The 13,304-nt window shown below is 38.6% G+C and overlaps 1 protein-coding gene and 1 non-coding gene across 3 annotated transcripts; one reads left to right on the top strand and one right to left on the bottom strand.

The window, feature by feature from the left end:
• Positions 1 to 1,767: 1,767 nt before the first annotated feature.
• On the bottom strand, positions 1,768 to 4,182 carry LOC127118793 (uncharacterized). 2 transcript variants are annotated; one of them, XM_051049047.1, is made up of 5 exons: positions 4,047 to 4,182; positions 3,367 to 3,959; positions 3,162 to 3,252; positions 2,145 to 2,342; positions 1,768 to 2,033 (listed from the first exon to the last, which is right to left on the bottom strand). In XM_051049047.1, exons 3-5 carry the CDS (start codon positions 3,214 to 3,216, stop codon positions 1,783 to 1,785), a joined length of 504 nt encoding a protein of 167 aa, XP_050905004.1. In that variant the 5' UTR covers positions 3,217 to 3,252; positions 3,367 to 3,959; positions 4,047 to 4,182; the 3' UTR covers positions 1,768 to 1,782. The 2 variants fall into 2 exon arrangements, with proteins under 2 accessions (XP_050905004.1, XP_050905003.1); XM_051049046.1 differs by having other exon boundaries at positions 3,367 to 4,128.
• Positions 4,183 to 13,134: 8,952 nt separating this feature from the next.
• LOC127125045 (small nucleolar RNA R71) lies at positions 13,135 to 13,241 on the top strand. The gene has a single exon (XR_007804510.1). It is a non-coding gene; the product is annotated as a small nucleolar RNA R71 (small nucleolar RNA).
• The last annotated feature ends 63 nt before the right edge of the window (positions 13,242 to 13,304 follow it).

The following is a 13,304-nucleotide window of genomic DNA, read 5'->3' as shown; positions in this document are numbered from 1 at the left end:
TGCGTATTTGTGATCGTAAGCAGGGACTGTAAAACAGTATCATAGGATCTATCTGTCCTCTGCTGCGATTCTTGCATGAAGCTCATGTTATCCGCCAGTTGTTGTTGGATGGTAGAGAGTAGGTCATCACGCATTTGCTCTCTAGCCAGGTGGTCACGCCACATCTCCTCTATAATATAAAAGGCGGGGGCAGAACCTGCAAAAGAAGAAGAAGATGGTGCGGTGTGTGGTGGTGAAGGGTGATGGGGGGACACATGAGGTATGAGAGATCTCTCTCTCTCTCTGATCATATTCTTCGTTAGTGTCGTGTCCCTCCTCATCAGGAACATTAGGAGGAAGAGGACCTAAAATAGGTGGAGCATCTAAAACATAGGTCCAATTCCTCACATCACGTACATCAATACGTCTCACTACAACAAACAAGACCTTAGACAGCGCTTTTTTTGGCCTTAGACAGCGCTTTAAAGCGCTGTCTAAACCTCCGCTGCTATAGGTTTAGACAGCGCTTTTTTAAATCTTAAAAGCGCTGTCTAAGCCCCCCCCCCCCTTAGACAGCGCTTTGGCCAAAAGCGCTTTATAAGACCCTCTTATTTTAAATTTTTTAGGTATACCTTAGACAGCGCTTTTGAAAAGCGTTGTCTAAGCCCCACCCCCTTAGACAGCGCTTTGGCCAAAAGCGCTTTCTAAGACCCTCCTATTTTAATTTTTTTAGGTATACCTTAGACAACGCTTTTCAAAAAGCGCTGTCTAAGCCCCCCCCTTAGACAGCGCTTTTGCCTAAAGCGCTTTCTAATCCCCCCCTTAGACAACGCTTTTTACAAAAGCGCTGTCTAAGGTATACGAAAATTTTTGAAGCTTTTGTTTTAAACCACATTTTTTTCAGGTTTATAAACCAGAATTTCTACCTATTTTCAACCAGATTTTGACAGACAATTATCACATTTTATATATGCCATTTTGGCCTTTTTTCTACCAATTTTTGGCTAACAAATATATATATATACCAATTCAAACCAATTTTGCCTTAAATGTATCAAAATATATACAAATTTATGTACACATTTACAAGTCATAACATATACTACAAATGTACACAATACACAAATTTATGAACAAACATTGAGCTTTATCATGAATTGACACCACTCCTCTTTGATTTCGTCCACTTGATCCTTTGTATAAAATGCACACTTGAATTCATCAAAGTACTACATAATAATATAACATATTTCGAATTAATTCCAACTATTTAATTATATGAGATATGTGTAAATATAAAAATAACTCATAAGTTAGAAATACATACATCGGTGGGAATCTTTAATCGGCCCAAAGCAAGAGTATCTCGCATAAACCTCAACATGAAATACCCGCAATCTATTTGATTACGTTGTTGAGGACACTACACCTGCAAGTGCTATAGACGAGTGATCCTCCAACTTTTAGTAGTCTGAAACCGTTGGCGAGAAGATTCAGCTGTAGTGAGATACAAAAGGTATGTGTGTGAGTTAAAAACAAAATGATATTTAAGACTAAAGGTATGCATGTAAATTATAGATCAAGAGAATAACAAGTCTTTGCCTGAAGAGCATGTAAATTATCCGTCCTCTCAGCATCCAGCACACGACGTTGAAGAGTTACCCAACCCCAATGTTCAAACTTTTGAATATGTTTAACTGAACCATCATGAGTACATTCTGCATCCACAAGGACCTGAATCAAATCCCAACAAATGATAACTTTTTAAGGGTAAATGACAATGAAGAACTGTGCAAAATGAATTCAAAGTAATACAGTAGTTACTTTGTCATAGTCATAGCCTGCAATCTCATTTTCAGCTACAGTCTTATATAATTCTCCTTTAGTAAGACCAATAACTCCAGAATGCTGTCCATAATATATGAGTTCAGGAGGGTGAGACTTAGACACCACTTGTAGAGTGGCACACTTCTTTGCTTTTTTCCTTTCTTTCCATGGTCTTCTAGATGTCCACTCCTTGAACACGTCCATTCTTTCTTCCGATCTAGACTCGTCTGTTTAATACTTGATAGAATGAAAACATTTCAAAATTGGGTAATAATGATTAATGAATAAGCATGATATTAAAATTTCAATATTACATTCCAAGATTAAACATCACTAACATGATTCAGAATCAGAACGAAACCCCTCAGGAATAACTGAAAATGTTGTTCCATCAGCAACAAAAAGCCGGCATCTATCACCCAGTTTATACTTCTGCAGCATTGTTCTACACGCTGCCAACCGATGCCTTGCAGCATCAACTCCAGTTACAGAGCCCGAATCACCAAGAAGGTCTAATATCATACAAAGTTTAGCACCTAAACATTACATTTGAAAGAAAACCATTATAATCACGTGATTTGTTTAGCAAACTGAAATAATTATATAGAAAGCTGCTCTTTGAACTAAAAGCATCCCTGAAAAATGTTCTTATTTAGATTAAAAAGTTTTCTATATGTTTTCCCTGAAATAAATCAAGTCTTAATCTTAAAAACAATTTTTATAACATCATTATAAACAATAACAGGACAGACTATGAAGCATGTATACTTCAAATATGTCAAAGTATCAGTGTCCAACATGTATCCAAAACTAATGTGTTTGATACTTTCCCGATACGTACCCAAAAAGTATCCAATAATTTTATTAATTCACTTTTAAAAAATTCCACCAATACGTCTAAGATACGACATCGATAATTCCTCCCAACAATATACACATGTTGTGTTGATACGATACATCTTTGCAATATGTATATCTTGGTTACATCATATTAACTACAAACACAAAATTGTGTTTTTTATGTCACATTCATAGTAGAAAGAATAACGTTTATATAGGCGAGGTAGCTATAAGTATGTTTGGAACCGTATCCAATAGGACTTTGAACACGCAGCCATTGTGAAAGTACTACTTGAAGCATCATGTTAACAACATGTTTATTTATGTACTTATAAAGAATTAACAATGTGAACGTCTCTTCACAGACTTGTTAACCTATCTTGGCCATATCGAATCTTAATTTCTTAAAATTACTAGAATTCATGTATTTGAATCATACTATCATCTGCGTGCTATGTATCCAAGCTTCTTAGAGGACAGATACTATAAACATGATTAAGCAAAGAAATATCTACCAGGTGCGGCACATAGGTCCAACACATGATCCCCCGGTGATATGCCTAAAGCCATAACAGCAGCTCCAGAAGATGCATCAATACCATATATCTGATACAAAACAATCAACCATAATCAATAACACAAAAAAATCCAAAATATCAAAGCAAAAAATAACGGAAATATAAAAAGAATTCAAATTCCAATGCAAAGAAACTCACTAACCTTTCCTTCTCGGTATGCATTAGTGGGCACTTTCCATTAACCCGGAAGAAAAACAATACTGACAAAGTTCTGCTTTTTTGCTACGAAATTATAACATTATTTTTCAAGTTCTGCTTACGTAATTGTGGACCAAGTTAATAGGTATGAAAGTGTCTTTTTGACAAAGTCCTACGAAATTATAACATATCTATATGAGAACTAGCACCATAGGATATTTCTTACTTAGTTCTTTTGAGCTTTCTAATAGAATAATATACTAGAGTTGAAGTTGAATATGTCTTCCAATACAACAGGCATAACGGTTACCAAATACATACTAAGAACATTCATCCATATAAGAGTAACACATTGCATCAAAAGGAATTTAGCTAGTTGAAAAGCAAATTATCATTCCCTACAGACTAGTGACCAACCATCAAGTAAATAGTGAATTGGATTATAGGATCATATACCTTAAGTTGCTTCCTTATGACATAAGCATTCTCCTCCTCAGCATCATTGTTGTACCGTAATTTCTTTGTGAAGAAATGAAAAGTTGCAGTGTTGCTCTTGGGGACATGCACTGCCATGTACTCAAAATTAAACTCTTCCGACTAACACAATAAAAATACACATAATTAGAATAGAATAGTAAACCCAAGAACATGTGATCAATAAATAGAATCTAAAAAATGCACTACCATGTACTTAGTACCAAAGACCTCTTATGGGTATCAACCACGCTGAGGGAAGTGATAGTAGCATGACACTTACACAATAAAACTAGAGCAGTCCCAAATTTATTTATTCCTATAAGACCAAGGGCAAGCATTCAGCCGTTATTGACATTAAAAAACAAAATTTAATTATACACAATATTTGAAACACATTATTTTAAAAACAAATAAGCCATCATGACTCTAACGAACTCCTCATAGTTGATCTGACCATCACCGTCAACATCAACTTCGCGAATCATCTCGTCAACCTCTTCATATTTCAGCTTTTAGCTGAGATTTGTCATAACATGACAGAGCTCAGCTGCAGTGATGAAACCATTTTGATCCTTGTCGAACACACAGATTAGTATCATGTCATAAGAAATACCAAAAGCTTCTCATCTTGGCATTCTATATAATGAAAACCTCTAATCACCCAAATTTAAAACCAATTTAACACTCATTTTATGTTTCATCCCCTGCATTCAAAACGAAAATATCATGGAAAGAATAGGGAAAGTAGTACCAATTAGCAAGGTAGAGCAAAATTTAAAATAGAAGAAGAAAAATTTATTAAATAAGAAACTAGAGTAGAAATAACCATTTTTTGTTAGGAATAACATTACCGAATGGAAAAAAATAACTTACTAGTAATGAAAGGTTCAAAAATTCTTTGAGGTTTGAGAAATTTTGAACAAACAAAGTCTTTAATAGTTAGGGTTTAAGACATGCGAAAAAGAAAGGGTTAGATTCATACAGAGAGAACAAATAAAGTTGAAGGAGAGTTTTTACAAGTTGAAGGAAGCTCGTCCGGGGAAGGAGAGCTCGTAATAGAAGGAAGCATGTTTATGAAGCGAGCCTGCACGGATCCAATCAGTAGTGAAAAACCACACAGGATAAGAATCATACATATAATGGGGGAAAGGGTTAGGGTTTAGGGGAAAAATCTTTCACACAGGATAAACAAGCTCTGATTGAGGGTTGGAAGAAGGGGGAGTGGATTTGGGAGAAAGAGAAGCAAGCTCTGATTGAGGGTTTGGGAGAAGAATGTAGGATTTTTAGGATTTGGGAGGGAATAACTTTTTTTTCGTGACATGGAGGGAATAAAGACTTTAGACAGCGCTTTTGGTTTTAACTTTTTTTTTAATTTAAAGACTTTAGACAGCGCTTTATCAAAAGCGCTGACTAAGGTCTATATTTAAAAGCGCTTTCTAAAAGCGCTGTCTAAGGGGGGGTCTTAGACAGCGCTTTTAGAAAGCGCTGTCTAAGACCCCCCCTTAGACAGCGCTTTCATTATTTTTTTGGAACATTTTCCGTGTTTTATTTTAATTTTAACCTTAGACAGCGCTTTCTTTTAAAAGCGCTGTCTAAGATGCGCTGTTAAAAGTCATTTTTGGCGTAGTGTCTAGTGCATGGTAAAACAACTAATGGGATAGCTACACCATGAACCATAAGCACAAAGCCTCCTTCTCTGCTCAATCGGCACAGTTTCATATCTCTTAGAAATTTTAGGTTGATTGTGCGAGGAGGTAAGGGATCTAGGGTAGCTATCTCATTGTTCAGGTTAAGCGCCCGAGCAATAGACGTAATCAGTCCTCCGAAAACAATTGGTCCCGCTTTGTTTAAAGTTAAAGCCATATGCACGAGCATGAACGGGACCGAGTTAATTCTTCTATTTGTAAGGCTTCCTTGCAAAAATAGAAGCTCTCGAGCATTGACCTTATTTGGATTCTCCCGGTCAAAAATAGTACATGCCAACAGATATCTAAAAACTCTGATGGTCGGGTTATGGATGGTCGAGGCAAGAATTCCTTCAAAAGAATTTATGGAAGTGTTTGACAATCTCTGCCAGAAGGAAAACACCTCGACCGACCAATCTGAATCCAAAGGGGCCTAACAAATAGCATCGTCCCCATGAGGTATACCTAACAGGCTTGCTAGTTCGTCGGTACTGAATTCATATTCAACAGTAAACATTCTAAATCTGACAGTACCAACTGTGCTAGTAGTGTTAGGATTGACAATATAGATTAAAGAACTTAAAAATTCGATTGTCAATCTCTCAAAGGTGGGTTCTTTGTTTGAAAAGATAGTATGCAAGCCTAAATTATCTAATAAATAAAAAATGCTATGGTAGATATCCTAAGTGTAAAGACAATTTTCATCAACATACCTTGTCGGGAGGATCTCCCGATTTTGCAACCGTTCGATAATCTTCCTTTGCCTATCTCCCGGTTTCCCTCCTCGAAGAATGAATCCATTAAACTCCATTATTTAGCTCTTGCAATGCGATGAAGATGGTGAAGATGGGTATGAAAAAAAGGTGTGATTTTTATGAGATTTGACGGATGAAAATGAAAACGGAAGTTGGGAAAATGATTTGTATGGTGTGAAGATGAGAAAGGTGGAAGCTTTTGTGGGGTTTAAGGGCATTTTTGCAAGGTGGAAAAATGGGTTTTGAAGGTTTGAAGATGTGAAAATGGTGAAGAAAGGGAGTCTGCCCCGAACTTATACAGACGCTGTGGCAGGCGCCACAGGGTCTATGGCGGGCGCCACAAGGCGAAATTCGGCTGGGCCGGATTTTGGTCATTTTGGCTTGGACTTCTCGTTGTCTTTTCGGTTGGGGGGTCTGGATAACGTTTGCATTGTAATTCCTATTGACATAAGGCTTGCATAATTTTATAAAAATAAAATTTAAAACATTAGACTAATAAATAAATAAACAATTAACATATTTAAACTATAATAAAAATGTAAATAAAATAAACAAACATAAAACATAAATATATAAATGTGGAAATATCAATATGCTGACATAGTTAAGAAAAATATCCCAAATGCAATGATATAAAATAAGTTAGATAAATGCGAGAAATATAAGCATAAATGAGACAAAATAAAATGAGATGGTAAGATCAGATAGTAGGGGTTTCGTCTTCCTGAGTAGATCCACGGAGCATGGCTATCTCCTGCCTAAGATTTGTGATCTCCTGGTATAAGTAGTCGGCCTCGGTAGCGTGTGTGAGATCAGATACTCCCATCTGTAAGGTGAGGTCAGCCACCTCCTGTCTAAGCTCTGCGATCTCTCTACGACACTCTGCAATCTGGGTGCGGATATCTAGGGTCTGCAATGATAAACTATTAGAGAATACAGTGATCCTGGGAGAAGGTGGTGTAGGCGTATACTCAGCAATAGGTGGTGATCTTGGTTCCTCAATAGTCACTCCCTGGCCTTCTAGAGCATAACTCCAGTTAGCTGGATCATGCACACTAGTCATCACAGGATCAGGCAGTGTAAAATAATGAATCGTCTCACTATCGACCAGCAATCTGAACTGACTAGGGTGGAAGGAGGATCTCCTCATCAACCCTCTGGTCAAGCAAAAGTCGATATCCATGGTAGTGTACCCACAGTAGGTCCGGAGATGTAACAGCTTGCAAGATAGACCTAGGGCGATGGCGATCTGTGTGATGATCCCTCCTACATGAATGACTCTTTCAGACGATCTGGAAACATCGCTGAGGCCACATAACAGAAAGTTCCCACATGTTACTGGGCGAGACTGGGATGCACAAAATAGTAGGAAGATCTCCTCCTCACTTAGTAACGTCTCAGCATCCGGTCTTCCTAGGAAGGAATGTGCCAGTATCATCTGGAAGTATCTAAAAGCAGGGTTATGTATAGCCTGGGATAACTGAGTATAAGGATCCTGGCTCCCTCCACCTGAGATGTCACTCCAGAACTTTTCCACTTCCTTCCCTAGAAAGTATCCCATCGGTGTCTCAGGGATAGCGTCAGGGGTGGTCTGGAAGCCTAATAGGTCACCGAACTCCTTCTGGCTAAAGGAGTACTCAACTCCAAAAAGTCTGAAAGCAGCATACCCATCCGGTCCAGAGTAAGGGTCATAATAAAATGAACTGAGGAACTCTAATGTCAAGTTCCTGTAGGTGTTACTCAGGTCGTCAGCGAACTCGTCCCAATGGAGCTGGTGGCTTAGAAATCGGATACTCGGCTCAATGCCCAGTGCTTCCATGCAGTGCTGATCTAGATAACGTGTGGGCGCCATAGGGCGCTGATAAAGAGCTATGTAGCGCTCTCTCTGAGTGTCATCTCTATAGGCTACGTGCATATCGTCGAAGTCCTGCATCCTGTAAAAGTTAGAAAAGGGATCCTGAAAATACAAACATTTGAAATATTTAGTCTCGGTGAAAATATGATAAAAATTAAAAATTAAAAATAAAGTAAATGCAAAAAAGTAAAACAAGGTAAGAAAACCATGGGTTGCCTCCCACGCAGCGCTTGTTTAACGTCATTAGCTTGACCATCGAAAGTTATACACCTGTAGTAGGGATCGGTGGATCAATCAGTGTGTGGCTTGAGTAGTCTGTTGGAATGTCTCCTCCTTCGTAGAGCTTCAGTCTTTGTCCATTTACAATGAATGGACTACAGGTTTTGTTCTTGATTTCTACGGCTCCGGATCTTAGAATCTTGGAAACTTTGAAAGGGCCAGTCCATCTTGAGCGTAGCTTCCTTGGGAAGAGTTGTAACCTAGAGTTGAACAAGAGAACAGGGTCGCCTATATTGAAATCTTTCTTTACTATTCTTTTGTCGTGCCAGGCTTTTGTTCTCTCTTTGTATATCTTGGCATTCTCGTAGGCAGATTGCCTAAGTTCTTCTAGTTTGTGAATGTCAAGGATACGCTTATCACCAGCGGTCAGGTAGTCTAAATTCAAAGTTTTAATGGTCCAATAGGCCTTATGCTCTAATTCAAACGGTAAGTGACAGGATTTTCCATAGACTAGTTGGTAGGGAGTAGTTCCTATAGGGGTTTTGAAAGTGGTTCGGTAGGCCCATAATACTTCTTAAAGCTTCTGAGACCAGTCTTTCCTAGATATTGAAACTGTTTTTTCTAGGATTTGTTTTATCTCCCTATTAGATACGTCTACTTGGCCACTAGTCTGTGGATGGTATGGTGTTGCTACTCTATGCCTAACTCCATATTTTCTTAAAAGTTTATCAAATATTCTCGATATGAAGTGTGATCCTCTATCGCTTATGACTAAACGTGGTGTTCCAAATCTAGGGAATATATAGTTCTTAAATAGCTTGATCACTACCCTAGTGTCGTTTGTGGGTGCATCTATGGCTTCAATCCACTTAGACATGTAGTCTACAGCAACTAAGATATACCTGTTTCCTAAGGATGGTGGGAAAGGTCCCACGAAATCTATACCCCATACGTCGAAGAGTTCTACTTCCTGAATGTTTCTTTGAGGCATCTCGTCACGCCTTGAAATGTTTCCAGTGCGTTGGCATCTATCACATTTGACAATGCAAGCATAGACATCACGCCACATGGTAGGCCAGAATAGGCCAGCTTGAAGAATCTTGGCGTATGTCTTAGAGGTGCTCGCATGTCCACCATAGGGTGCAGAGTGACAATGCTCGATGATACTCTTTACCTCCTCTTATGGAACGCAACGGCGAAAAATGCCATCTTTACCCCTTTTGAAAAGGAGTGGTTCGTCCCAATAAAAGTTTCTCACATCGTTGAAGAACTTCTTCTTGCGGTGGTAGTCAAGATCAGAGGATACGATATCAGCAGCTAAGTAATTAACAAGGTCTGCATACCATGGTACGTTACTTACTGCTAAGGATTTTTGGAAGTGCTAATGAGGGCCTAGGCTATCATCTTCAATGGTTTCTAGTCTAGCTATCAGTCTATCATAGGCAAAATCATCATTTATGGGTACTAGGTCTGGTTTTAGATGTTCTAGCCTAGAAAGGTGATCAGCTACTACATTTTCAGTGCCTTTTTTTATCTCTTATATCTAAATCAAACTCTTGTAGTAACAGAATCCATCGTAGTAACCTGGGCTTGGCATCTTTTTTACTTAATAGGTAACGAATGGCAGCATGATTAGTGTAAACTATAATTTTGGCTCTTACTAGATAAGATCTAAATTTGTCTATAGCAAAAACTACAGTGACTAATTCCTTTTCAGTTGTTGCATAGTTAAGTTGGGCAGCGTCTAGGGTTCTACTGGCATAATAAACGGCATGTAATTTTTTATCTTTCCTTTGTCCTAGAACGGCTCCAACGACATAATCACTAGCGTTGCACATTATCTCAAAAGGTTCTGACCAATCAGGGGGTTTCATAATAGGTGTAGATATTAGTGCTTGCTTTAAATTATTAAATGCTTCATTATATTTTCCATCGAAAATGAATTCAGCATCTTTCATTAAAAGTCCAGTTAAAGGTTTAGTTATTTTGGAGAAGTCCTTGATAAAACGCCGGTAGAATCCAGCGTGTCCAAGAAAGCTTCGGACTTCTCTAATAGTTTTTGGTGGTTTTAGGTTCTCTATTACTTCTATCTTAGCTCTATCTACCTCTATACCTTTTTCGGAAACTATATGTCCTAAAACAATTCCTTCGGTTACCATGAAATGACACTTTTTCCAGTTTAGCACGAGGTTCACCTCCACGCATCTCTCCAGGATTTTCTCAAGGTTAGCAAGACAATTATGGAAATCAAATCTGTAAACCGAGAAATCATCCATAAACACTTCCATGATACCATCTAGGTAATCTGCAAAGATTGACATCATACAGTGTTGGAAAGTAGCTGGGGCGTTACAGAGGTCGAATGACATTCGTCTGTAGGCAAAAGTTCCAGAAGGGCATGTAAAGGTAGTTTTTTCTTGATCTTCAGGGTGGATAGGTATTTGGAAGAATCCAGAGTATCCATCTAGATAGCAAAAGTAAGAGTGTCTGGCTAGACGCTCCAACATCTGGTCTATAAATGGTAAAGGGAAATGATCCTTCCTGGTTGCTTTATTTAATTTTCTATAGTCTATACACACCCGCCATCCTCCTTCTAACCGTTTTGCTACATGTTCGCCTTTATCGTTTTGTACGACTGTGATGCCTCCCTTTTTAGGTACTACATGCACAAAGCTCACCCACTTACTATCCGAGATCTGATAGATTATACCTGCCTCAAGTAACTTAAGAACTTCTTTTTTAACATCACTTATTATAAGGTTTATTCTTCTCTGATGTTCTCTAGAGGGTTTTGAATCTTCTTCGAGCGAAATCCGATGCATGCATATGGATGGGCTTATACCTTTCAGGTAAGAGATATTATATCCTAAGGCTGAGGGATATTTTCGTAAAACGTCTAAAAGTTGGTCTGTTTCCTCTTGGCTCAAGGTAGCACTGACTATAACCGGACGGTTCATCTCTTCATCGAGGAACTCATATCTCAGGTTCTTAGGCAGTTCCTTAAGTTCTAAGGTTGGCTTCTTAGGGAATGGCATAGGATCTGGGGTAAGGGATAAACATTCGTAAAGGTTATCATCGATGTAGGGTTTTCTAAAGTCATCATCTTCCATTATGGGGGTTGATGGTAACTTAATTGTTTTTATGATTTCTTCTTGTTCTAATTCCCTAACGCACTCATCAATGATATCTAAGGCATAACATGCATCTCCCATCATAGGTGCCATAAGAAATTTTAAAAGTATAAATTCTATTTTCTCGTCACCTACCTCAAAGGTCAACTTTCCTCTTTTGACATCTATTATGGCTCCTGTAGTTGATAAGAACGGTTTACCTAGAAGGATTGGTATATCATTATCCTCTTTGATGTCCATGACAACAAAATCAGTAGGGATAAATAACTGACCTATCCTAACAGGGACATCTTCTAGAATGCCTATCGGATACTTAACAGATCTATCAGCTAACTGAAGTGACATCTTAGTAGGTTGTAATTCTCCTAAGTTTAACCTCTCGCAAACTGCTAAAGGCATTAAGCTCACACTAGCTCCTAAGTCTAGAAAAGCTTTTTCGATGACATGACTACCCAAATTACATTCCAGGGGTTTCGGATCGTCTAGTCTACGTTTGTTGGTAAGGATGTCTTTGAGAAACTTTGCATAAGAAGGTATTTGGGTGATGGCTTTTGTGAAAGGGATTTCTACGTGAAGTTTTTCTATAACTTTAATAAATTTTTGATACTGGTTGTTGATCTGGGTTTGTTTGAGTCTTTGCGGATATGGAATAGGTGGTTTATATGGCGGGGGTGGTACGTAAGTTTTATCTTTAGGTTTTTCTCCTTTTTCTTGACTTTCCTGGTTTCCAGATTCCTCTAGTTCCTTTACTTCGTCTGGGGGTTTGGTATATTCCTTAGAAGTTTTGGGTTCACTCAATCTTGGGTTTGGTGGCTCATCATAAGCGTTCCCACTTTGTAGGGTAATGGCATTGGCTTGCCCTCTCAGATTCTGTTGAGGTTGTCCAAGGAACTGTCCTCCAGGTGTGGTCTGGGGGGCTTGGTTTAAAGCTACCTGAGAGATCTGGGTTTCAAACATCTTGGTATGAGTAACTATTTGGTCAACCTTGGTTCCTAACTGAGTAATCAGTTCATTAACGTGAATGTTTTGGTTTATGAACTCTTTGTTTTGTTGGGTTTGAGCAGTGATAAAATTTTCCATAATTTTCTCAAGGCTCGACTTTGGTGGTACAGGTTGCATAGGTTGATTTGATCTTGGGGCTTGGTAACCTGTTTGTCTCGGAGGTGCATTATTTTGGATAGGGTTATTGTTTTTATAGGAGAAGTTCGGGTGATTCCTCCATCCAGGGTTATAAGTATTCAAATATGGGTTCCCTGGGTGTAGTTCACTTGCTCAGAGTGGGTTTCGTTTAATAGTCTGCATTCTACAGATGGGTGTCCTTTGGTTCCACATATCTCACAATCCGACGAAACTGCGGCTATAGTATTCGGGTTTATGCACATATGCTCGACCTTAAGGGCTAATGCGTCCATTTTAGCTTGCATCATGTCTATAGAGCTTAGTTCATGCATTCCTCCTTGGGCTTCCTTCTTTTCAATTGTCGCTCGTTCGACTCCCCATGATTGATGGTTTTGAGCCATATCTTCAATGAGGGCACTAGCTTCAGGATAAGGTTTGTTCATCAGAGCACCGCCTGCGGCAACGTCGATGGTCATCTTAGTGTTGTAATGAAGTCCATTATAGAAGGTCTGAATGATTAACCAATTTTCTAAACCATGATGTGGGCATGCTCTTAACAACTCTTTATATCTCTCCCAAGTTTCGAACAACGTTTCTCCTTGGTTTTGGGTAAATCTAGTTATATGGTTTCGAAGAACGGCGGTTTTACTTGGGGGAAAGTATCTAGTAAGGAATACTCTTCTAAGGTTGTCCCAAGTCGT

Source organism: Lathyrus oleraceus, chromosome 2 (assembly GCF_024323335.1).
Source record: "Lathyrus oleraceus cultivar Zhongwan6 chromosome 2, CAAS_Psat_ZW6_1.0, whole genome shotgun sequence".
Lineage (NCBI taxonomy): Eukaryota > Viridiplantae > Streptophyta > Magnoliopsida > Fabales > Fabaceae > Lathyrus > Lathyrus oleraceus.
Note: the sequence above shows the minus strand (reverse complement) of the source record. Positions and strands in the feature narration are given on the sequence as shown.

Excerpts from the sequence above, each read along its gene's own strand:
- LOC127118793 (XM_051049047.1), bottom strand. The coding sequence starts at position 3,216 with ATGGCTTTAGGCATATCACCGGGGGATCATGTGTTGGACCTATGTGCC. Across the intron at positions 2,343-3,161 it reads GGACCTATGTGCCGCACCTG|GTGCTAAACTTTGTATGATA; the intron begins GTAGATATTTCT and ends TGTAATGTTTAG. Across the intron at positions 2,034-2,144 it reads TCGTTCTGATTCTGAATCAT|ACGAGTCTAGATCGGAAGAA; the intron begins GTTAGTGATGTT and ends AGTATTAAACAG.